The sequence below is a fragment of the Equus przewalskii genome, chromosome 13 (assembly GCF_037783145.1).
Source record: "Equus przewalskii isolate Varuska chromosome 13, EquPr2, whole genome shotgun sequence".
In the NCBI taxonomy this organism is placed as follows: domain Eukaryota; kingdom Metazoa; phylum Chordata; class Mammalia; order Perissodactyla; family Equidae; genus Equus; species Equus przewalskii.
Window position 1 is genome coordinate 36,048,550 of NC_091843.1, and position 25,396 is coordinate 36,073,945.

General features: G+C 54.0%; 1 protein-coding gene across 29 annotated transcripts in view; it reads right to left on the reverse strand.

Annotated features, from left to right (window-relative positions):
- PSD2 (pleckstrin and Sec7 domain containing 2) overlaps positions 1–25,396 on the reverse strand; it is a 53,134-nt gene that overhangs the window by 19,083 nt on the left and 8,655 nt on the right. For 11 of the 29 annotated variants that reach the window (XM_070570676.1, XM_070570672.1, XM_070570671.1 and 8 more), the window contains 6 exons: positions 13,994–14,418; positions 10,470–10,919; positions 9,865–10,059; positions 7,000–7,080; positions 3,010–3,122; positions 2,225–2,283 (listed from right to left, as the gene is read on the reverse strand). In XM_070570676.1, coding sequence (XP_070426777.1) covers positions 2,225–2,283; positions 3,010–3,122; positions 7,000–7,080; positions 9,865–10,059; positions 10,470–10,919; positions 13,994–14,367 — 1,272 coding nt within the window. In that variant the 5' untranslated portion in view covers positions 14,368–14,418. Of the gene's footprint in view, positions 1–2,220; positions 2,284–3,009; positions 3,123–6,999; positions 7,081–9,864; positions 10,060–10,469; positions 10,920–13,993; positions 14,419–15,180; positions 15,370–15,800; positions 15,878–25,396 lie in introns of those variants that run through there. The other 18 variants (XM_070570682.1, XM_070570681.1, XM_070570678.1 and 15 more) reach the window with 5 other exon arrangements.

A 25,396-nucleotide genomic window follows, 5' to 3' on the forward strand; every position in this document is an offset into this window, starting at 1 on the left:
ATACTGGGTAGGTTATCTGATTTAAAATATAACAACAACCAGGCAAAAACACATGTACTCAGAAAAGAAAAAAAAAAAAGACATGAATCCAGATCATTCCAAAGCTGAAGGAGGTGGATGATTGGGGGCCTCCAAGTTCCCAGCTCCTCCGTCCCTCCCCCACTTGGGTCAATCGGGCCTCCCAGCCTGCCCTTGACACTCTAACCTGTGCCCACAGCTTCCGTCTCCCAGCAGAAAAGAATTCCATTTCCCATGGGTCCTTTGAAGAGCTCACAGGAACTGCAACAACCAGGCGCTGGGCCAAGTGCTTTATCAGTGCTGTCTCCTGAAGCCCCCACAGGGACTTTACACCGGGAGAAACTGAGGCTCAGTGAGATAAATAACTCCCCCCAGGCCACACAGCTGTCATGTGGAGAAATAGAGAGGGCTCCCACCCAGAACCCTTGCTCCCGAGCATCGAGCAATACTGCCTCCAGAGAGAAAGTCAGGGTCCTCAATGTCTCTTGGCCGCAAATAGGAACTATGCTGCCCCACCCACTTCTAATCTGTGAAGGTGCTGATGTTTCTCTTCAGCTGTGGACATTAATGTGGGGCCACGGGCAGCGCAGGCCCACCAAGCTGGAGGGTATTCTCCACCTGAGGGTTCACTGGATAGTGGCAGCTGCCCTCGCTGGCAGTTCTTAGCCACGGGGAGAGGCAGCCAGGGCTTGGCATATCAGCGACTGGGTCCTGAGACTGCCCTCGGGCCTGGCCAAGGGTGGGGCTGGGGAGAGGAGAGGTGTGTTTAGTGCTCCTCTCAAGATACGCCAGCAACACCTGCTCTCCATAAACAAACAGAGTGAGCCGTCTTGGGGGAACATTAGCCAGTTAATGGGCGTTAGCTCTGGTGACATGCCCGTGGAATATGCATGTCTTCTCTCCCATCCACAGTCAGGCCACTGGCCCAGGTGGACATAACTGGAGTTGTCCCACAACTACTCTTCCTGCCAAGGTCACCAAAGCTCTCACCCTCCCCAGGCTAGGTGCCCCAATGTGCCCACGCCCACCCAGGCTGCCATCAGACTGTGGCCTTGTCATTCTTGACCCTGCAGGAATCTGCAGGCTGGGCCTTTGGGCTCTCCATCATTTAAATTTTAATATTAGTAGTGAATACTATTGTTATTCTTACGTAATAATCTAATTCATAGTAAAATCCTTACTAGGAGCCAGACTCTAATACTTGGTCTTGTGTATACTACCTCTCTCAGTCCTCCCCAGGACACTGGCAGAAATCATTATTCCCACCTCACACATGCAGAACCTGAGACCCAGAGAGGGCAAGTGTCTTGGCCAGGGCCACAGAGCTATCACACAGAGGCAAGTCTGAAGTCGGGTTCATCCCAGCTTTTTATTCCATCCTACATGCCCTGGACTTTCCTAGTTAACTCCAGAAATAGACAGGCTGGCCTGTTGTCCCCATGAGTAACTGAAATATCCCCAACCCAGCACGGGGCTCTGACCACCCCTGGGTGAGCAATGATGGGGCAGTGATTGGTGGAGCCAGATGGGGTGATGGGGGACACAGAAGGAGGACATGGAGATGGGGGGTCTAGGCTCACCAGGCATGCACAACACCAGCTACACTTACCACCTGAGGGAGGGCAAGAGAGCCCAAAGAGGGGGTCCCCGGAGCAGATAGAGGAAAGAAGAAGGAGTTATTAAGTCCCAAGCAGCACTGAGACAGCCCAGGGCCTGGGCCAGACACAGCCTCACAGCCCAGGGCACCCACTTGTCCCTTCTCTGTTTGCCTGGTGAGTGGTGGGGGTGATGAGAATGCCTCTTGAGGGAACCTACCATTTGACTGGTAGGAGCTGCCTGGAGTGTGGCACACAAATGGGGCTACATTTGGGTTTGTGGGACAAGAGGTAGGAAGAGCACACAATCTTTTAGCAAAGTCTGGCATGGACACAGCTAGGGCTGCCCATCGTATTGAGCACATCCTAAAATTCCACGTGCCTCAGCTCTTCTCACTGCCCCTTTTGGGTGGGGACACGGGCAGGTCTCAAGTGGATAAACCAAGGAAGGGCCAAGTCTGGAAGCCAAGCTGCCCAACTCCCAAGCCTGCTAAAAGAAGCATGGCCACTGAGCAAGAGGCCTCAGGCAGGAGGCTGGAGAAAGCCAGCCCCTGGGCAACTCGGGGCAGGTCGGTGAGAGGACACTCCCCCTCCCTGCCTCCCCAACTCACGTGTCCGTGCAGGTCCGTGTTGAGCAGCATCAGCGCACAGGTGAGGGTGTGGATTCCGTCTAAATCAGAGATGGTGGCATCTTCAGTGTGAGGACCCACTCATTCCCAGTCCCAGCCACCCACCTATCTCCTGACAGAGCCAGCTCAGAGGCTTTGAGACAGGAAGAGGCCAGCCAGCTGCTGAATGCACCTCAGGGCCCAAGGCCTGTGACACTCCTTGTCCCACTGCAGCACTGGACTCACTTGCCTGCCAGGGGTCAGGGCCAACCCCTCCCTCAGAGGAGACCTGATCACCCTGGGTCTGTTCTAGCCCAGACACTTGCTTCCTAGGGCCAAACTCACCTCAAACCTCAGAAGACCCAAGAATTCTCTGGGTCCTGGGCCATGTCTCTGCCATAACCTGTGTCTCCTCCAATAACTAGCCTCATCCCCCAGTTCCTGGGACTCAGGTCCATTCATAGGTCACTGCCCTAAGAGGGCCCTGACCCAGACCTCCAGGCCAGGACTCCCACCACACCAAGAATCAGCAGTGAGACAGGGGACTAAGGAGGATGAAGACCCAAAGGTCTGAATCTAGGATGGAGGACTCTCAGGCACAGGGAACAACAATGGGTAAGACATTTGGGGGGGTCTCTTGCTCAGCAGGCAGACCCCTTTACATATGCCATAGTTCATTCACTCAATGTTTATTGAGCAGGACACTGGGGCAGGTGGACCAGGGGCAGGATGAAGCCAGGGCCAGGCTGGGAGGCGGGGGTCAGGCAGAGTAGGGCAAGTGGCCATACCTTCTGAGGTGCTGTCATCAGGGTTGCACTGGCAGTACCGGCGGGAGAAGTGCGTAAGAACACGCTCGCGCTCCTGTGTCTCCCCCATCAGCGGGAAGGCCTTCAGGAAGGTTCTGGAGGACAATTCAAGGATACTGAGGGCCTCCCAGAGCCCATGAGTCAGTCTGGGTCCTCACCCAGGGTAGGAGGCACCCACCACACATACACACATCTACCCAAGGAGATCAACGCTCCAGTGCCCCAGCATCTGGGCCCAGGGAGGCACTCTGGTCCCTGGGACAGCCTCTGGAGAGTGGAGGCCAGGGGGCCTGGCAGACTTTAGAGTGTCAGCCTTCATCGCCCTCCAGGGCCCTTTTGGAAGTAGGCAGGGGACAGACTGTGAAGAAAAAACACAGATGAGCACCTCAGTGCCAGCATCAGCTCTTCTTTGGGGTAAATGCCTGCTTCTCGCTCCCTCCTCTATGCCTGGGCCCAGATGGTGATGCCTGCCCCTAAGACTGCTCTTCCTCAGTCATTCCCACTCCTCACTTGATGTGCCCCCAGCTGAGCCCCAGGCCCAACCCTAGCCTCCCTCACTCTTCTCTCACCCCAAGTCTGAGCTGTCCCCAAGTCTCGATGGTTTGTTCTTCACCCTAGATCTCAATCCCTCCTCCTCTGTCCTCATCATACACCCAGGAACTCTGCAACAGCCTCCTAACAGGTACACCCCCTGCACGGCCCTAACACATCCTCCCTGCAACGCTGAGTGCTCTTTCTAAACACACATGCAGTCAAGACTTGCCCCTGCTTAAAACCCATCACTGGCTCCCCAGAGCCCTCAGAGCAACGTCCAAGCTTCTCATTTCTGGTCCTTGCTGTCCACACCACCTCCCTGCTGCTCCTCCAACCTCACACCCACCGGCTGCCTCCCCACACCATCTTCACACCCTGGACAGGACAGGCATGTTCACTCCTCCGTGACTCTGAGCAGGGTGGCCCTGCCCGGAAGGCCCTTCCTTCCTCAGCGGGGCAGCTCTGAATCCCCCTTAAGGACCACTTCAAAGGTTACTGCCTCTCAGGGCCCCTGGCAGCTGATCCCCAAACCAGAGGGGCTGGGAGATGGGGCCAGGGTCCCTCACCTTGGGGCCTGGGCATACCCCTTCTTGAAAAGGGAAATTACAAGCTGAGCCATTTTGGGCCTCTACCTGTCCTGGGTTCATGAAGCCAGTTTGTTCCTAATTTTGCTATGGTTCACTGGTTTCTGTAACCCCACTTTGCTTTATCTTCTTTCATACTGCTCCTAAGGCACCCTGGGACCTGTGAGCCACATCTTGGTCAGCCCTTACCCTCTGAGGCTTCTCAAGGCATCCAAAACTGCAGACCACCCTGTAATTCAATCCCAATCAATCAAGTGCAGTACAAAACCCTCTGTCTGCCATCTACTGTTCCTCCATCTGTCTTTCCTGCTCCCTGTTCTCTTCCCCCCATCTGGCCACGAGCTCTGGCCCCTCTCTCTTCTCCTCACACTCCACTAGAACTTTCTAAGACCCTTCCCCCATCCCCACTTTAGCCTGTCCAGCTATGAGCCATCCATCCTAGCTTTTACTCCCCAGCCCAAACACCTCTTGCCCGGGGGTCTTCACCAAGCCCCAACCCAGCTCAGCCGCCACCAAACTCTCAGGCTGCCCCCAAGGTCAGCCTCCCCACTGTCTACTCTCTCCCCTGCATCTTGACACCACCAGCCACTCTACTATATCTTCTGTGCAACCTCTCCCACCCACCCTTCCTCTAGCCCCAGTGCCCAACCTCAGGCCTTGTCCTCTCCCACCTGACCCTCTTTGGAAGTCTGCACACCTCTGGATCCAAGGCCACCAGCACCCTACTGCCAGCACTGCCTCCCCAAACACTGATTTACACCCAGCAGCTTCTGTGGTGCCTGTGCAGTGAAGCCTCAGTCTATCGGGCTGGCACACAAGGTCCTCTGATCATGAGCTGACCCACCGAACAGCTTCTTCACTCCAACACAAACTTCAGACTCAGCTCAGGATACAGTAGCCTGCAGCAGACCAACACTTCCACTGAGAATGATGAGAATCCCGGACAGAATATATCTCTTTTAAGCTATCAGAAAACTGTAGATGCAACAAAGACCAAAAGCACCAAGATTCTGGAGGAGAAAGTTAAGGAAAGGTGGGCCGATCTGCAGCTGCTTTTTCCCGGGGCCATTGCAAATTACAGGCACAGGCAAGAGACAGAACCTGTGACAGCTTCACGTTGCTCAAGTGACAAACCCAGACACTTGAGGGGCTGTAGACACACAGATTTCCCTTTGAGATATTCGCCAAATTCTGAATATATGAAGGGCAGGACGCTAAAAAGCTGAGCAGAAAGCCTCTGAGAAGTAGGGGCATTTGGCTTTTTTTGAGAGTCTTGCCGCATTGAAGAGATAAAACTACCAAAGGGAGAGGCCCCAGTGAACCACCAGGCTCCCAGTGGGAAGCCCTGCAGGCCCCCACCCCATGAGGGGGTGGGCCCTGAGCCTTCCCAAACTTCAGTGCAGCCTCTCCTCAGCTCAGCCCTGGTTGGATTAGGACTGAGCACCCCTGCGCCCCTAAGTGCCCAGCAGAGGACAGGGTAGACCCTCTCTGGAGGAACATGTAATAATCTAGAACCACTATAATTCTACACAAAAGGTACAGCATCCAATTAAAAAATTACAGGGACCAGCTGGTGGTGTAGTAGTTAAGTTCAACACACTCTGCTTTGGCAGCCCAGGTTCGCAGGTTCAGATCTTGGGCCTGGACCTACACCACTCATCAGCCATGCTGTGGTGGTGACCCACATATAAAGTGGAGGAAGATTGGCACAGATGTTAGCTAAGGGCTAATCTTCCTCAGCAAATAAATAAACAAATAAATAAATAAAAATTAAAAATTACTAAGCATGCAGAGAGACCAAATATATGATAGAAAACCAAGAGGAATGAAAAGAGACAATAGAAACAGATAGAGATGGTTTACATGAGGCAGATACTGGGGTGAGCAGATAAGGACTTTCAAATAACTATGACCAATACATTCAAGAAAAGGGAGGGGAAGATGGAGAAAATAAGTGAAAAGATGAAGAATCCCCACAGAAAATTAGAATCTATAAAAACAAATTTTTAATAAAATGAAAACTCTAGAACTGAAAAATATAACAATAGAGAGTAAAAACTCAATAAATGGGTTTAACGACGCACTAGATACAACAAAAGGGTAAGTGAACTGGAAAGATCTCCCAACTGAAGCAGAGAAAAAAGAATGGGAAATATATTTTTTTAAGTGTAAGCGACACATGGAGCATGGCAAGAAGACGTCACATACGTGGACCACCCACCCCTTGGCTCAGAGCCTGTTGTCCCTTCCCGCTGGGGATCTGGCCTGACGTCTCCCTGCTGGCCCTGCCACCAGCATCTGCTATACACTGGGCTGCATCCTCCATTCCACCCCCAGCGCTCCCTGGGGCCAGGTGCAGGCCTGGCCCTCCCAAGGGCTACTCTCTGGGTCCAGACACCAGTAGGACCTGAGATCAAATCCCCCTTTTACCATCTCCTCCCTCAAGGCTGTGGGGAAGTCGCTTTACCTCTCTGGACTACAGTTTCTTCATTGGTAAATGGGAATGATAACACCTACCTCACAGGGGTGTTGTGAGGATGAAGTCAGCAGGGTGTGTAAAGACCTATACCATCCTACAGATAGGAAGTGCTCAGTACAGGCAAGCCCTTTGCCCCTTTCCTCTCCTAAAGAGTCACGACCGCATTCCACCTTCATATCAGCGCCTACCACAAAGCCGGGACTCATTGAGTCACTGGATTGCTGCTGCCCTGATGACGCCTTCCCCATAGCCTCCCCAGAGGGGTCAAGAGACTTGCCCACGGTTGCACAGTAAGTGTATGATAGAACAAGCATAAGAACCTAGATGCACCACCTGTACCCCCTGTGGGCACTGTCCCATCCCAACCCCACTGACCTGAGTGCTCGGTCCAGAGTTAGGCCTGAGAAGTCAAAGAAGCTGAGGTACTCCCCGGCCACCAGCCTGCTGAACTCGTTGCTGTCGGGAGAGCATGAAGTGTCCATCAGAATCAGGGCACAGCAAATAATGCAGGGTATGTGGGCAGTGGGTCCCCAGGGAACCCTGACCCCCCATCCAGACCTGCCCACACCTAAGCTGCCTCCCCCTGCTAGTCAGTCAGGCTCTGACAGTTCAACCTTGGGCTGGGGGTCAGGAAGACTTCCTAGAGGAGTTGATGTCTTAGCCAACACCTTCGTAGCCTCTTAGAAAGTAAGAGCCAGGCAGGTGAAGGGAGTAGGAGGTGGGATGGTGTAGAGTGTCCCCAACAGAGGAAACCACACAACATGTCCAAGAAGCTACCAGCAGGGCCATGCAGCCAGAACTGGAGAGCAGGAACGGGGGCAGCAAGAAACGAGGCAGGGAACCGGGCCTGAGGGCCGAGGGAAGGGTTGGGACTTGATTTGGAAGGGCTTGAAGCAGGGAGGGGGGGGTGAGTGAGATGGTCAGATGTGTACTGGGAACACTCTACCTGCTGAGTGAAGACCCACTGGGGGGCTTCAGTAGCTGGCAGGAGAGAGGTGGAAGGGATGGGGAGGAGAGAGATTTCAGAATCCACAGGACATGGAGATGGAATGGGTATGGGGCATGACCAAGAAGGTGGTGCCTGGGGGAGACGTCCAGCACTCAGGACAACAGGTGGGGCTGGATGCACCCACGTGAGAGTCGTCAGCCCACAGCTGGTTAATAACAACTCAGTGGAAAGGTGGATGAGGTGTGCGAGAGGAGGGTGCACAGACAGGGCAGCAGACCCAGGACGGAAATCTGAGGAAGGCCCCTCTTAAGGGTGGGCTGAGGAGAGAGAGCCAGTGAAGGAAACAGCAACAGCAGCCAGAGAGGTAGGAGTGTGGTGTCCTGGAGGCCAAGGGAGAGAGTGTTTCAAGAAGACTGGAGAGATGAATTCTTGCTGAAAAAAAAATAACAAATTTCCACCTGAATCTAATCAAGCCCCGAGCTCTCCCCTCCATTTATAGGAGACCTGGGAAATAGAGGAATGTGTGAAGTAACACCATGAGGATACCAAATCCAAAACGTGGAAAATTCTTCCAGACAAATGGCTCCGTTTCTTCAACAAATACATGGCGTTAAAAAAAGAGGGACTGTCAGACTGTTGTTGATTAAAAGAGACTTAAGAGACATACTGGCCAAATGTAATGTGTGGACCTTGTTTGCATCCTGAGTTGAACAAACATTTTTTGAGACAATCAGAGAAAATTAAACATAGACTGAATGTTAGAGATACTAAGAAATTTTTGTTATTTTGTTAGAAATGGTAAAAGAATCCTTATCAGTTAGAGACACATTCTAAAGTATTTACAGATCAAATGATAGAGTGCCTAAAATATGCTTTAAAATATTTCAGCACCTGGAGAAGGGGCCTGTGGGGGGACTAGATGAAACAAGAATAGAAAAATGCTGGTAACTTTAAAGCTGAGTAATGGGTACATGGACGCTTAATATATTATTTTCTCTGCTTCTGTATATGTTTGAAATTTTCATAATAAGAAGCTTAATTAAAGAAAAAGAAAAGAGTGGCTGGGGCGTCAACACTGTTGAAGGGGGATAAGGTGAGGTCTGGTAGCAGCCACCGGATTCAGACACCAGGCTGCTACTCACCCTGACGAGAGGGGCTTCCGAAGAGGAGGGGTGGGGAAGAAGCCAGCCCAGAGGGGCTGAATGTGGAGAAGGGGAGGGGACAGACGCCACCCAGGGCAGAAATCCCGGAAATCATGGCTGTGAAGAGGCTGAGGGAGGACATGCAGTTGAGGAAGGATTTTTGTTTTCAGATGGGAGAGACTTAAGCACAATGAAATGCTGATGGGAAAACTCCTGTAGAGGGAGTCTCAGAAAGGATCAACCATCATGAAGGCTCCTGGAGGATGGCATAAATTGGCGAGGTAGGTTACAACCCAGCTCAGAGGTGGGGGCTTCAGAGTTGTGATTTCTGGGCTGGGGCTGGGAGGCCAGAGCGATGTGGAGGCTGCAGGAGGGTGGCAGAGGTGAGAGGGAAGGAGAAGAGAGGGATCTGGGAGCAGAGCCCCCTCACTCCTTCCTGTGGCCTAAGCCCCTAGTCAGCTCCAACCTAGGGTCTAGGGTCTGGACTGTACCCCTAGCCTTGTGAGCCAGGCCTGCTTCCGCACATCTGGGAGCCTTAATGTGGTTGTTGGGAGGCATTCTGGAGGAAGGACAAAGGCAGCTGGACATGCTGGTGGTCAGACATGCTTGAGATGTTGCCCCAGTCTCACAGTCCCCACCCCCTTCAGGACTCCCAGCTGGCTAGTCCCCCCCCCCCCCCAAACTCCATCCAGAAGCCAGGGCTTGTGCTTTGGCCCCTGTAGCCAGTCCCAATAGACAGTGAGTGGGGTTTAATGAGGGCCAGGAACCCCTTCCCCACCTCCTGGGGCCCAGGTTCTCCTCTCTCCATGGCCCCAGTAAGTAGGCCACTAGCCTCTGCCCAGCTGCTCTGTCCTCACTACCACCCCTCATGGCCCCGTAACCACATGCCACATCCCACTCTCCTAGCCCCAAGGGGCTGCCCTACCACTACCTCCCCTCCCTGAGAGCATGGGCCCTGGCCCAGGCTGCCCAGAAAGGAAATAGATTTAGGGCAAGGCCAGGAATGAGGACAGTGGCAGGAGGAGGAGTTCTTGGGGACCGTTGGGAGCCCCCTGAGCACCAGGCACCCCTGACAGTAGTCACAACCCCTTCAGGCTGAGGAAGACACTGGGTTTGCCTGGGATGGGGGGTACAGGAGATGGAACTCACTTCTTGCCCAACTGCCGGGCGACATCACAGCGCTGGAAGCCCTCGAGGTGGTAGAGGCGGCGTGCCAGCCGGCGAGCAGCTTCACTGACCCCCTGGCACCCATTGGCCAGTGGGTCTGTGCCCCCAGGCTCCAGCCCCTCCGAGCTGCTCAGCTCTGAGTCAGAGTCCGACAGGCCATCCTTTAGGCTCGGGTCGCTGCAAAGGGAAAGTGGGGGTAGAGAGGAGGGGACTAGAGGCCCAGGGTCAGAGGCCCTAGCAGGGGGCTGGAAGGTCTCCCCAGGACTCTGAAAACCTATGCAGGGGCCAGAGCAGGGAAAAACACTCCACTGCATCAGGAAGGAATCAAGTCAGAATTATAGAAGAGCGCCTCAAGTGAGACCATCAGATGCTATACAAGCACACAGCACAGCTCCCTGGCCCCACCAGGGCTGGAAAAGCCTGGAAGAGCAGAATGGAACCTCAGGACTGGGGTGGGAAGTCTGGGTGCAGAGGAAGACATGATGACCTTGTTCACTCTGGGTACTGCCCTAACTTGCCTTGCCTCCTCTGGGTCTGTTTCCCCATCTGCTCAATGGTTCCAGCTTCCAACCTGCGCCCTGCCTTACCTGGCTGAGTTCAGCAACTTGTCTGTGTCCTCCTCCTCTTCATCCTCATCCCCATCTGGGCCCTGGGGTCCATCTTCATGGAAGCCATTGGGCACGGCCGTGAGAGACAGGCGGCTCAGGACGTTCTCTGAGCGACTACAGGAGATGGAGCGCCGCAGGGGGCTGCCCAGCTCCCCATCACCACCAGCTGCTCCCATGTCCGCCTCAGGCCCCATGTCCCCAATGCCCAAACCAGCCCCTGGCTCAGGGCTGTCACGGGCCCTCTGCTGGATGAGGGGTGTGAGGGGGGCCTCGAAGCTGACGCAGCTGTCACTCTCGTCTGTGAGGCTCAGCACATCGAGGGAGTCAAGGCTGCTGTACTGGGTGCCCCGCAGTAGCTCTGACTCCACAATCTTCTCAAAAGTGGCGCTGAAGCCATCCCGCACATCTGGCTCTCCGGGGCCACCCAGCCTGCAGGATGCAAGGACCAGTCACCATCCTCCCGGGGTGTCTCCCATTACAGGTGCTGACTGCATCAATCTGGGTCTGGGAGCTCCCTTGGGGGCTGGGGGCAGGCATGGACTGTGTCCTGTTTATTCTTTCAGCCAGTACTTACTGAGCACCAGGTGCCAGGTGCTGGGCTGGGTACTGGGATACAGCAGTGAGGAGGACAGGCATGGCCCAGTCCCCCATGCCCAGCCCATGCCTGACCCATAGTTGGCATCATGCATCTAAATGAAGGAGTGTGAGGCTGAGGCTCTTCCTCCAGCCTGGCCCAGGGGGTGCTGCTCCCTCCAGGTTCCCAGAGCAGTGTGGGCATCCTCCTACCCCAACAAGTGTCACACATGGCCATAATGTTGCTGTCCCCACAGCCTGGGAGGTTCTTAGCTTGGCTGACCACATTCCAGCTCTCAGGTTTTGCCTTAATGTCACCTCCAGGCAGGTCCACACCACCCACCACACTGGCCCCCTCTCAGTATTTTCCATCCTCAGGGCATCTTTTCCTTTCCTCCCAGCCCCTCTCAGCAGGTAGGACTCTGATGCCCATTTACCATCTGTTCCCCAGCACCCCCCAACTTGCCCTACAAGGCCAGGAAGCACCCAGCACACAGTAGGTGCTCAGTAAACCTTGCTGAATGGTGCACTGGGTGACTGAACAGAGGTTTTTCAGTCCCATAGCCCACCACACTGCCTAAGCCCTGCAGGGCCCTGCGCTGCCCCAGAAGAGGCCTTTGCACCAGCTGTCCCCTCGGCCCAGAGCACTTTTCCCTCAAGCTGAAGCCTCCTCCCTTGACCCTTTCTCGATGAGGTCTGCCCTGACCACTCTATTTGTAACTGGGACCTCTCCTCAAACGCCCCAGCCCGTTTTTCCTCCTTTATTTTTTCTGAAGCACTTACCTCCTTCTAACATATTATATAATCATTTATTATTTTTGTGATTTATTATCTATCTCCCCGCTAGACTATTAGCCCCATGAGAGGAGGAATTTTTGTCTGTTCTGTTCACTGACGTATCCCCAGCCCCTATAATAGAGCCCCACACACAGCTGAACTGAGGCATCCGAGGAGGATTCTCATCCACTGGGGAGATGCGCAGGTAAGCAGGGAGGTTAGGCGAGGAGGAGGAGAGAGACTGAAAGAGGGAAAGACCACAACAGAGACAAGAAGAGAGAGACAGAGAGGAAGAGAAATAGGAGAGAGACAGGAAAAAGACAAAGAAAAGAGATAGAGAAAGTGTGAGAAACAGACAGAGCGACAGAGAATAAGAGAGACAGAGAGTAACAGAGATAAAGAGAGACAATGAGAGGGAGAGAGAAACATAGAGACAGCAAGAGGAAGAGACACAAACACAGAAAGAAGCAGGCTGAGCCCAGCCCATTTCAGAGAAATCAAGGCCCTTCATTTGCAAAGAAGTGCACCCCTGTCTCCTGCTGAGGATCTGGCTTCTCCTCCAGCCCCTGCTGCCTAGCAGAGACCTAGCTGTATTTGGAGGTCCCTTCCACTCAAACACCTCCTTGGACCCCCCAGTGTCTAAGATTTGGTCCCAGTGTGTTTCCTGTAGAAACAAACTGACCTGAGAGAGAAAAAGCTGGAGCCAAGCCATCTGGCCACCCCTGTCCCAGCAGAAGTTGAGACTGTAGCCTCATGAGGCCTTCTCCTTCCAGAGAAGGAAGTGGGGAGGAGGGCAGAAATCTAAAAAGTGGCAGGATGCCTGGCAGGGGGCTGGGGTGGAGTTGCTTCCACTGACCTCCAGGAGGAGGGGAGGGGAGAGAAGGGTCACCGCCCTGGCCACCAGAGTAGACACTTGAAATGTGCCCAGCAAAGGCACCTCCACCAGGCCTGTGCTGGGTCCTGGAGACACTTGAACAGCAATACAGAGTCCTGCCCTTGGGGGCTCTCATCTCACTGTCAGAGACATGAATGGTCTCCCCTACCTCCCATCTCCCACCTTCCCATGCACCTGAGCAGACCTGTGGGGTGGTTCTGACAGGGGCTTAAAAACCATCAGCCCAATCTCTAAACCTTCATCTGCCCCCACCTTCAGCCATCCCAAATAGATATGCCACCTAAATACAAACAGTGTGCTCTAAGAAGCCCCAACCCTCTGCCGGCAACCCACAGCCAGCCAGGTGGCCGCTCTAGGACCTGCCCGGATGGAAATGCTCTTATGGCCACGGCATACCTGGTACACACGGGCACCTGATCCCACATACCCACATTCCTACCTGTGGAGACCTAGGCACATTTGGCCCTACACACTCATGTGCAAACCCAAATGTGCACCCACAAATGAATAGGCCAGGCACACACAAACACCCCCCACTGACAACCACATAGACCCATGCACACCAAAATGCTCACACTTCTCTGTGCACACACCAATGCACAGGCCAGGCATACACATGCATGCCACACACACACACTCACACACCTTCTGCACACTTGCTTGTCCAGGTCAGGGCCTGCAGCTATGCACACTAAGACTTCCATATGCTTTCTTTTCTCAGCCCATTCCCCTGCCCCATCCCTACCCTCTGTGTCCAACTGGAACCTCTAAGGCACTGAATCTCCCCACCTCCTGGTAAGGATAACAGAAATGGAGCTGTAACTCCAGTAAACAGGATTGAAGTGAGATTCCTGGTAGAACTTCCAGATGGCACTCAGGTGAGGGGTAGCAAACAGGGATTAACCCACAAAGCCTACTCTCCTGAGGTCAGTTGCAGAATTGGGAGATCCTCATCTCCAAGAAGCAGAATGATAGACCAGATGACCTTCTACATGAAGGCATTTTGAAATTCTAATTCCTGGGATGGAGGGAGTCCGGCCCTCCAACCCCACATAGAAACAGCTCATGATGGTTTGGGGGGCTGAAGGTGGCCTTTGAAATCTCATGGCTCTATCCTCCCAAAACACCCAGGGACATTTCATGTCCCCATTTATGGATGAGAAAAATAAGAACTCGAGAGGTTAAGTGGCTAGGCCGAGGCCAAATAGCATTGGAGCAGCTAAATGTGGTAAGCCTCTATCCCAAGACACCCACTTACCCCAGCTGAGGGTCCTCAGTGTCTGGACAGAGGCTCCTGGAGGCATCCTCACCCTCCGCCAGCCCACCAGCCCTCCAGGGCCTGGACTCTGTAGAATCTTCCAGAATGTTCGACTCTGGCCCCAGGGCTAGGCCATTGGTAAGGGAGAGGCCAAGGCTGAGGCCATGGAGGGCCATGTCTGGGCCCTTTGTGGGCTCCTCAGTGTCCACCAGGGCATGCCTTATCTCATGTCCTGGGCTGTTGTCACTACTATTCAGGTCCTCACTGGCTCCCATTCCATTCTGGACCTCGGGTGCCTCCTCGGGCTCCAGGCTGGCGTCCCAGGCGGCACCACCTTCCCCAGGCAGTACAGATGGTGGCTTATCCTCATCCATGGCAGCCACTGCTTCCACCTTGAGCTGGCTGCTCCTGGGACTCCACTAGACCTGGTGGCAGATGGAGAGATGAAGGGGTGGGTCAGACAGGGCAGGTGCTGAGAGTCTGAAGCCCAGCAGAACCAGCACCAGCAGCCTGCCTGGGGACAGGAGGACAGCTGAGATTATCTTTTCAGGACCTCCCTGCTGGAGTCTGGGTCCAGGTCATGGTCTCCTCACTGCCCTGCTCAGGCCAGCCCCACTCACCTCTCCCCTGATCCCCTGCGACCCCATGTACCCCAGTCCTGCCTTCCCTGCTACCTCTTATGTGTTTCTGTTGTGCCCTCAAGAATTCACCAAAGCCTCCTGAGGAAGATCTAGGTTGGGAGGGACGAGGAGAGGGTCCAGGACCCCTCCAAGCTCTCTTCCTTTCCCACTGGTGAGGGATAGAGACAAAATCCCAGGCTGACCAGCCAGTCCTCTTGCCTCTCCGTGTTGTCTCGCCCTGGTTCCAGGAGCCAGACAAGAGTGAATCTGTGGTAAGTGGAGGGAACTGGGCTGGGGGCTGCCTTTAGAGGCAGAGTTAAGAGAGGAGGCAAGGAAGCCAAGAGAAGTGCAGACTTATCAGAACAGAGGCCACCCGAAAGAAGCCGAAGTGAAGCCCCGAGGCCCAGCGTGAGCGCTGTCCAGGGTGCTGGGCGAATGCGGCGCCACCCGGGAGCCTCGCCAATAGCGAGGCTGTCTCCGCCGCCCAGCGCCCAAAGCGCTGGCTGTGTGAGGAGGAAGCAGGTGGGGGCCTGGGGTTCCCATCCACACCCAGCCCCTAGAGCTCACCCAGGCTGGAGGAGGGACTCATGAGGAGGCTGCCCATGGAGCACTCTGGGGAGAGCACTGGAAGGGGAGCCAGACCCTGCTCTGCCCAAAACACTGTGTAACCCTCGTGTGGGTCCAGGTCAGGCCCCCTCACTGCCGTACTCAGGTCAGCCCCACTGCTCTCTGCCCTGCTCTGGATCTGCTTCTCATCTGTAAAAGGAAGACACCCATTTTACCTGCCATCTCCACCCCCACCCCTTTTTAAAACGATTGGAACCAACCCATATTTCCCAGAGGCTTCCTGCCCAATCTAATCCCAGATGGGAGAGCAGATGTAATGTGCTGTGTTCTAGCTCTCCCCTTATCCCTCTCTGCCCCTGTCCCAACCCAGCCTAAGTTATTTCTGCCCCCCATCCCCAGTGACCTCTGCCACCAGGGACACAGACCAGCCCCCCAGTTCCTTCCTCTCTTCTTCAGGCTTCAGCTTCCCCCAACACCCCCACTCTCCTCTGGAGAAGGGGTGCTGGGGGTTCAGGAGAAGCTGGAGGAGGAGAGAGACGGGTCAGCCTTCTGGGCTGCAGCAGAACAAGCTGCAGGTACAGCAACAGGGATTTAAGTGAGACCATGCTGCCTATACTTGCCTAGTCATGAGTGTCACCTGAGGGACTTGTTAGAATACAGATTATGAGGCCCCGCTTCAGTTCTCCTGAACCAGAATCTACAAGGAACAGATATAGCAATCCGTTATTCTTATAACAAGGCAAGTTTGGGAAACACTGAGTTAGACTCCAGGAGGAATTTCCCATTTAAAGAAGATGAGCCTGGAGAGGAAGGTGAATCTACTCTGGGAGCTTCTGGGCCCTTGAGGGGAGCTCTGCCACCAAGGGACTACTTAAGATCCATTTAACCCTTGGTTTTCAAACATGGAGAGGAAGAAAAGAGGGCAAAATAGAGATCTGGGGCCCCAGTCCTCCCCCTCTCCTCCCCCCCTCCCCAGAGCATCACTTCCTAGAACCTTGAAGACTGCATGAGCATAAGATTTTACTTTAAAAAAACAAAACCTGGGGATGGCCCCATGGCCAAGTGGTTAAGTTCATGCACTCCACTTCGGCGGCCCAGGGTTTTGCCGGTTCAGATCCTGGGCACGGACATGGCACCGCTCGTCAGGGCACGCTGAGGCGGTGTCCCACATGCCACAACTAGAAGGACCCACAACTAAAATGTGCAACTACGTATTGGGGGGCTTTGGGGAGAAGGAAAAAAAATTGGCAACAGTTGTTAGCTCAGGTGCCAATCTTTAAAAAAAAAAAAACCTACTTCAACAGATTTTTTAAAAATCCAAAGAACCAGGCTCTAGAATATCTGGGCCCTGCTCCTAGGACACCAGGAATCTCAAGGGGCTCGGCACTGAGTGAGGGATTCTTTTTGGTCTGCCCTAAATCCCTGCTGCTGCAGTTGCTATTTCAATCTGTTCCCTCCAGTTGTGCACTCAGAGGAGGGAGAACAGGAGGTCATCTCCTCAACTGAGACTCCTGGGGGGGGAAGCATTTAGAAAGGAGAAATGAGGGAGAGTGGGGCCTTTTGGCCTGCTGCCTGAGTTCTAGTTCTCTGGCCTGCTTTCGAGCCTGGGGCCTGGACAAGCATTAGATTTGGGGCACAGAGCTTCAACCCAGTTCTAACAAGGTGCCTCCAGCTCCCACACCCATGCATGGAGGCTGAGCCTGGCAGGGTGGGGTGCCTCCCCTTTGGTCAGGGCTGTGCCCGAGCTTCCAGTGAAGCCTGAGATTTGAGAGCACAAGCAGCTTCACCCGATGGTCAGTCTACACCAGCCCCAAAGCCAGGGTTAAGGACAAATCAAGGACCTCTTGGGAGGTCCCTACACTACTCCCCAATGTCCAGCAGCTGCCTCAGGCTGGCTTAAGCCCTACCTGCCCTGCCATGTCCTCCTGCAGCAGGGAGCAGGACAGAGGTTCTGCCAACACTGGGCACTGGGCCGTGTCCTTGGCTTCTGGAGGTGGGCAGACAAGGGATAGCATTGATCTCCACTCTGGGCGGGGGGCCCAGAGTCCCTGCCTGGGCTAAGGGCCAGCTGAGCCCAGAAATGGCTGAGCCAGGAACCCCCACTCTTGCTGAGCCCAAGGGAGGGGTGCATAAAGGGGATCTTGAGGGCAGAGGTGTGAAACAATGCCCCAAGTCCTCACTCTGAATCACCATGTTCCCTGAGTCTCCTTGTTGTCCCCTTTGGCCTTTGTGAACTCATCTGCAGAATGGGGGCAGCGCCTCTGCTCTCCTTCTCCATGGCTGGTGGGAGAACTTAAGGTCATGAAGCTGAGAGAGCTGAGATCCAAGGAAGAACAGACACTACAGAGGTCAAGGAGAAGGCAGCTATGATCCACTCTTCTCACTATCACCTTTGACAAATGGGGAGAGGGAGGCACAGACCCAGGAAAGGCTTTGCCTGAGGTCACACAGTGAGTAGCTGCTTCTAGAACTCAGGAGTAGCCTCCCTCTGCACCTGGATGGGCTGGAGGTGAGGATGAGCCCTCAGTTTCCAAGGCCCACCATCAGACCCTCCCACAAGATCAAGGGCTCAAATCCTCAACCAGGAGAGTCTATCCAAACCAGTGATCCTGCCCACCTCCAGTCCTGCTGGCAAGAGTTGGGGAGGGGTACAGCTGGACCACAGGGCCCCTATCCCAAGGATACGCCTACAAATGACATGCTGGCCATGGCTAGATCCCCTGCATCCTCTCTTGGTCTGAACTAGACCCTACTCTGGGCAGGGGCTCCTGCTACCCACTGCCCTTGAGATGACCTTGGGCTCAGCAGCCTCTTCTTCAGTACCAAGACAGGGCCCATGAAGATAGTGGAACCCAGGCTGGGCCAGGGCCGAATGCCAAGCCAACCACTTGCTGGGTCTCAGCTGCTCTTGAGACAACCCTGTCCCTCTCCCCACTCTCTCCATGGCAGCTGGAGTGAGCTGTGAAAACACAAATTACATCATATCCCTCCCTCACTCATAACCCCCCAATAGCTCCCATCGCCCTTCAGTTAGAATTCAACCTCCTCAGCATGGCCTAAAAAGGCCCTGCCTGAGCTGATTCACTGCCCTCTCCCCATCCCCCACCCCATCAGCCACACTGGCCTTCTTTCTGCTCCCTGAGCTCATTCCCACCTCAGGGCCTTTGCACCAGCTGTACCCTTGGCCTAGAATGCGCTTTTCCTAGATCTTTAAATGACTGCCTCTTCTGTCACTCAGGGCTCAACTCCAATGCTGCCTCCTCAGAAAGGCCCTCTCTGACCCCCTGGCACTCACTCACAGTCCTCCACAGAGCATCATATCTGCTAAGCATCACTTTGCAAAACTGAAACTTTCTTTTCTATTTGTTTCCTGCCCATTTCCCTCACTAAGATGTAAGTTCAGTGAGAGTGGGGGCTATGTCACGTTCACTGCTGTCTCCCCAAGATCCTAGCACAGTGCCTGGCAAACAGTAGGCACTGGGATCTTCACACAAACACATAAGTGCACACACATGGACAGTTAAACAAGATGATCAATGAATAGGGCTAGTGTGTAGTAACTGCTCAGAACAGACCTTGGCCAGCTGTGCCCCACACCATTCACAGGTCCCAGGCTGGCCCAGCCCTGTGCACCCCAGGATCCACAGGAACCTGCCAGGTAACTAACAGCCTGGGCAGCAAGGAGTTGACAGGAAGACCCCTCAATGGGTCCCTGGATCACACAACTCACCATTCTCCGGGCCAGCCTCTGCCAGCTAAGGAGTCTGGAGGTCAGGACTTTCCTGTCATCAGGGAGCTCTAGGCACCTTCCCTAGGTACAGGTCAGCCTGGGCATGCACCTCCTTAATGTGCCAACTGCCCTGGGCAGGGAGGTGCCCAGGATAACATGGAGGGGATGCCCACCCAGAAGCCTTGGGCACTTCCCTACCTCCACTCCCCAAAGTGACCCTAATCCCTCCCAATCCACTTAGTCTTCCCAGCTTAGACCACCTTGTGCAGCAACAAGTGCCTCAGACTGGGACAGACCAAGACAGAGGGTCAACACCCTCACTGTGCAGTCAGAAAGACCTGGCTTCAAATCCAAGCTCTGCTACCCACAAGCTGTGTGACTTCAGGAAAGTTGCCCACCTCTCTGAGCCTCTGTGTCCTCCACTATAAAATGGGGGGTGCTAACAGCACCTGCCTCACAGGGATGCAGCAAGGACAAAAGAGATGGCGTGAGCATGATGCTTAGCTCAGAGCCGAACACAAGTGCTCAGGGAAAGACGGTGGCTACTGCTTCCCAGAACCTTCTCTGGAGTCTGCAGGGGAATAAGCTGACTGCCCACGCTGTGGGTAGAATGCACAGGACACTCAGTGGGCCCCAGTAGACATCTGTCCTCGGCAGGCTGTTAGAGCAAGTTCTGAGGCAGGGGCTTCAGAGGCCCAGCCTGAGGGTGGAGACAGGAGAAAGTCTCCTGTGGGGGCCAGGAGGGTGGGCCAGAGAGGGCGCACCACCCTTTCCTGAGGCAGGTGAGGACCCTACAGTCCTGGCCCCACCAACACTCCTACCCTAGGCCAGCCTCCCTCCTAACTTTCCTTCTCAAGGCACAAGACCCACACCAGGTGAGGAAGAGGGCCAGGAGCCTGGGCCTCTCTTAAAAGGTGCCCATCTCTTTTAGGTGGTGCCAATCTGGGGTTATTAAGGAGGCTCAGCACCACCCTGCTTTCCTCCTCTCGGTTTGGCCCGTGGGGAACCAGCTTTGCCTTGGGTGACGGGGGTCTGGAAGGCTTCCTCTTTCTCATGGTCAGGCAGGCTGTGGTCCCCAGGGCTGGGTTTACATTTGCATCTTATCTGCATGTGCCCCAAAGCCTGCTGGGATTTTCAGGGGCCCCTGGGTGCAGGTCTGCAAAGGTCATTCCTTGACATCTCCCAGCTTGCTTCTCTCTCCACCCCTCAGTCACTTGGCACCCTCATTTGCTTATCATTTGCATACATCTGCAAGCTGGTTTGGAGAGCCCTCCACACTGATGAAATTCACAATGTCCATTGTCAAATCCCAAATCACGCTGACAGCTGGTGACTCTACCCCTAGCTGACTTCCCTACAGGGTGAGTCTTCAGTTATCTGGGACCACAAAGGACTAGGATATTCTGCTTAAGCGACTGGCTGCTGCTCTGTCTTCCTGGAGCTTCAGCCGGCACCTGGGACTCATTCTGATGCTTGAACCACGTTTGACCCATGAGCCTACGGATTGAGAGCTGAACCACAAGAGCTACAATGGACTGACCAAGTACAAGTCCTCCCAACCAGCCCTATCTTGTCTAAAACGCTGGGGTGGGAGCAGACTGGAGGGCTTGATCTCTGAAGAGCCTGCCCTCAGTCTCGTTCAACAGCCAGGAATAATGAACCAAGAAATTTCATCCTCCCTTCTCTCTGCCCAGTTTTCACTTACCCCATAGTCTCTAGAGCCCCACATTCTCTGTCCATTACACTCCAAGAAAACCCCTCTCCCTCTCTACCTCCTCCCCTGTGACCTTCCTCCCCACCCCAACCTCTTGTTATGTAGCTCTACTTAACCCCTCCCTTACTGAGTTCCCCCTTCTCCTCCTTCCCTCCCTTTCCTCTGTCATCTCCTGTCTCCGCTTTAGGACTTCGGCACAGTGTCTGACAAAGGTTGTGGTCTCCTTGGGGCTGGATGAGGGTGAGCAGCATGTGATGCAAAACGAGCAGTTATGAAAGGGACTGTACTGGGCCATTCTACCTCTCTGTCGCTATCTTTGAAACTGTCCCTCTGATTCAACCACAGCCCACTGATGGGAGATCTGGTCACTGGTAAAAGCCTCATCCCTTGATGGACAGTACATGAGGTGGAAGAGAAAGAGAGGAGTCGGGAATGACACCAGCATTTGGGCCCTGAGCCCCTAGAAGGATGGAGTCGCCAGTCCTGAGATGGAAAGACTGGGAGGAGCAGGTTTGGGGAAGAAGATTGGGAGCTCAGGTTTGGACAAGCTGAGCTTGAGGTGTCTAGTAGATGTGACAGTTGAGATGCTGAATAGGCCACTGGAGGTCAGGAGAGAGGTCAGAATTTGGGGTATAAATTTGGGAGCTGGCAGCATGTAGGTGGTACTTAAAGCCGCAGGACTAGGTGAGATCAGCACAGGAGTGAGCGCAGAGGAGGAAGAGCAGCCATGCCAGGGCTGAGTCCTGGGGCACTCCAATACTGGGGCAGGGAGGCAGGAAGGAGGCCGAGAAAGAGCAACCCACAAGCTTGGAGGAAAACAGGAGAATGGATGTCCTAGAGGTCAAGGAAGGGGGAGAGATTGAAAATGTCAAATGCTACAGATGAGGACTGAGAATTGGCCACTGGGTGTGGCAACACAGAGATCATTGGTGGCCTTGAGAAGAGCAGTCAGTGGAGTGGAAGAGGGTGAGAGCCCAACCAGAGTGGAATCAAGAGAGAGTGGGAGGCGAGAACATGGAGACAATGAGTCTAGACAAGCCTTCTGGGGAGTTTTGCTGCAAAGGGGAGCAGAGAGATGCAGTGGTAGCTGGCTGGAGAAGACAAGAGAGCCATCTTTTAAGATAGGAGAAACAACCGCAAGATAACTGCTGATGGAATGAGACAGTAGAGGGGGAACCTATAATGTAGGAGGGTGCACTTGCTTGGAGCAATGTCCTCAAGCAGGCATGAGAGGACAAGGATCTAGTGCACAAGTAGAGGGGTGGCCTTAACCAGGAGCAGGGACCCTTCACGCACAGTGACAGGAGGCAGGCAGAGCAGTGGGTGCAGCTGCTGGTAGATAGGTCAATGTAGCACTGGGAGTCTGAAGAAGTTCTGTTTGCTTATATTTTCTCAAAGACGTAGGAAGCAATGTCATCAGCTTTGAGGGAAGATTGGGAAGAGGGACTAGGGATGAGGGTAGAAGAGAAAGTGTGAAACAGTCATCAGGTAGGCGGAGAGGGATGGACTCGCACCTGTGGTGGGACTGCAGGACAGCACTAAGGACGCACCTGAAGTTCACGGTTTTGAACTTAGAGTGAGCCCAGTCGGGGTAGTAATTTTTCTCAGCCCCATTCAGCTGCACAGGTCTGATGCAAAGCAGGCTGGGCCTTGAATTTAACCAGGATTGGGGTTTTGCCAAGCAGGTATAAAGAAGCAAAATGAGATAAGGGAGATGGGGGGTCTGCAAGGGAGGCATTATCCTGACTTTTACAGTGGCAGCTGCCTCTGAGCCAGCCCCTGGCCCCTGCTCAAAGTCCCTTCCCTGCTGGTGCCTGAAAGCCCACCATGGTTCCCTGCTGTGGGTTATTTGGCCTTCCCTCTGCCTACATCCCAAAATGAGCTTCTCAGAGGGGGGCCACAGGTAGCCACCAAGACCTGGACAAACGAGCTTCCCACACAATTGTTCCTCTGACCTGGAAAGTACCTCCGACTTTACACGCTCAGAACTGCATTCTCCATCCCCTTCCCAAGCCATCACACCACAGCTTCCCCATCTCTACTTAGACACCAGTGCCCATCCATTCTGCCTCCTAAATTTATCCTTACTCCATCCCCTTCTTTCCACCCCCACCTGCCACACCCCAGTCCAAGCAGGGCTACCATGCCACCAACTCCATTCCCTCTGTGCACCATACGCAGCAGCCCGAATCCAGTGCCACACATCTTGTGCTGGACTACATCATGGCCTCCTGACTAGTCTTTTTTCCACCCTGCTGGCCCTGCCAATCCCACTCCATCCTCCTCAGAGAGCCCTTCTGTGCGCTCACATCTCCCCCATCACTCCCCTCTCTAAAACTCTACAGTGGCTCCCAGTGCCCTTGGCCACATTCCAAGCCAGCTGTGATCTGGGCCCCACCCTCTTTCTTCCTGCCTTAATCCCCTCTCCCCCCTTGTACCTCTCACTACTTTCTCTGGGCCTCTCCCCAACTCTGACAGCACCTGCTCTGAGTTGTGGCTCACCCCACCCCCCACCCCGAGGTTGTGAACTCCTTGAAGGCCCTGTCAATGTGAGGATGGTGTGAAGTAGCAGTTCAGTCAGGTTTGCTGACGTGGTGCGTGGATGACCAGGTGGATGAAGCTTCTGGAGGTAGGGAAGAGAAAGGAACAGGAGTGAAACAAAGGGGCTCCTTAGCCAAGTGACCTAACTTAGCACCACCTGTTATAGGACAAGCTGATGACATGTGCTTCCTGACAGGATGCAGTGGGAAGTACACAACATCACCTATGGGATATTCTTGCCAAAAAATGTTTAACCTGAATCTACTCATGAGGAAGCAATAAGGCAGATCCAGAATGTGGGACATTCTACAAGAGAACTGACCAAGGCTCTTTAAAATGACAATGTAACAAAAGACTTAAAAAGAAAAAAAGCAGAGGGATTATTCCAGATTAAAGGAGACTAAAGAGACATAACTAAATGCAATGTGTGATCTTTGATCAAAAGAATTTTTTTAAACAGCAATAAAGGACATTCAGGGACAGCAAGAGAAATCTGAATATGGATTACATATTAGGTTAAATTATATCATTAAATTTCTTGGGTATGATAATGGTATAGTCATTACGTAGAAAAATGTCCTTGTCTCAGGAAATTCATGCTGAAGTATTTAGAGGCAAAGTGTTATGATGTCTGCAACTTACTTTCAAAAGGTCCAGAGAGAGAGAGAGACAAATGTGGGCTAAATGTCAACAACTGGCAAATCTGGCTCTATAGGTGAAGGGTATATAGGTGAGTGTTCATTGTACTTCCAGGTTTGACAAAACAAAAAGTTAGGGGGGAAGGAAGGGAGTGGAGGGAGACACTCCAAAGAGGGGAACTCAGGGCCAGGCTTGACGGAGCAGGGGGCAGAGGAAGAGGGGGCAGAGGAGAAGGGTAAAAAGGAGGAGGGGGCAGAGGAGAAGGGGAAAGAGGAGGAGGGGGCAGAGGAGGAGGGGGCAGAGGTGGAGGGGGCAGAGGAGAAGGGGAAAGAGCAGGAGGGGGCAGAGGAGAAGGGGAAAGAGGAGGAGGGGGCAGAGGAGGAGGGGCAGAGGTGGAGGGGGCAGAGGAGAAGGGGAAGAGGAGGAGGGGGCAGAGGAGGAGGGGCAGAGGTGGAGGGGGCAGAGGAGAAGGGGAAAGAGGAGGAGGGGGCAGAGGAGAAGGGGAAAGAGGAGGAGGGGGCAGAGGAGGAGGGGGAACAGGAGAAGGGGGCAGTCCTTCACTGCAGCAGCCCACAAGCTGGGCTGTGGGCCTGTCCTGGGCTGGACACTGGAGTGTCCAGGGTCACGGATGCGGGGCCAGGCAGACACAGCCCTGGAGTGGCTCATCACCTAAAGAGGGTCAGACCCCAAGGAAGCAGACTTACCTGTGAGCAAACCCACTTAGGAGGACAAGGGCTCTGCAAGAAACAGCCAGGTCCCAGGGAGACCAGCAGGGCAGCCCTCAAGTGGGCAGGGCTGGCAGGAACATGGGCCCCACCCTACCTCTGCCTGTGCTATGGCAAGGAGCTAGGTCTGGCCCAGGCCCACCCCTCCCCCCAAACACCCCTCAAGGGGCGACAGCCTAAGTGTATCCTCCCGTATGAGGAGCCAGGCTAAATATGGAGCCCCAGACATAAGACGCCACTCAAAACAGATTTTCCTGGAAAAGACCATCTGGCAAAGGATGTCTAGAGCATCATCTGTCGCGAGAGGCAGTGTCATTCTCCTGCAAGCCGACACCCTGAATGGGAATGCCTTGATCCCGCCCCTCTAGAAGACCCCAGCTTAGTGCCTCAGTTTCCCCAATGTCACCCCCTTGCTCTGGATGGAAAGGCACTCAGTCCCACCTCCCTCTTCACTTGTATCTCCAAGGAAGAAGAGAACGAGATTAGGACACAGGTCCAAGCTTCAGACAGTTGTGCCTAGGTGCAAATCCTGATTCTGCCACTTACTAACAAGGTGACTTTGAACAAGGAGCTTCTCCTGAGCCTTAATATCCTCCTCCACAAAATGGGAATAATAGGAGCACCTCACTCTAAAGGCTGTTGCGCATATGTGAGTACTTATCTTAGTGGTACTTAGTACTCTATATATGGAAGCTGGGCAAGGTAATGTCCCCCAATCCCTCTCTCAGTCCTGTTCTTCGTTCCAGTTAGCTTTGCTCCTTCCCTTCAGGAAACACTTAGAATCAGGCCATCTTGGGGGGTGCATGCCCCACAGCTCAGACCAGCACGAGCAGAAGGAGGGAAACCTCTCAGCTTGGCCCAGGGCAC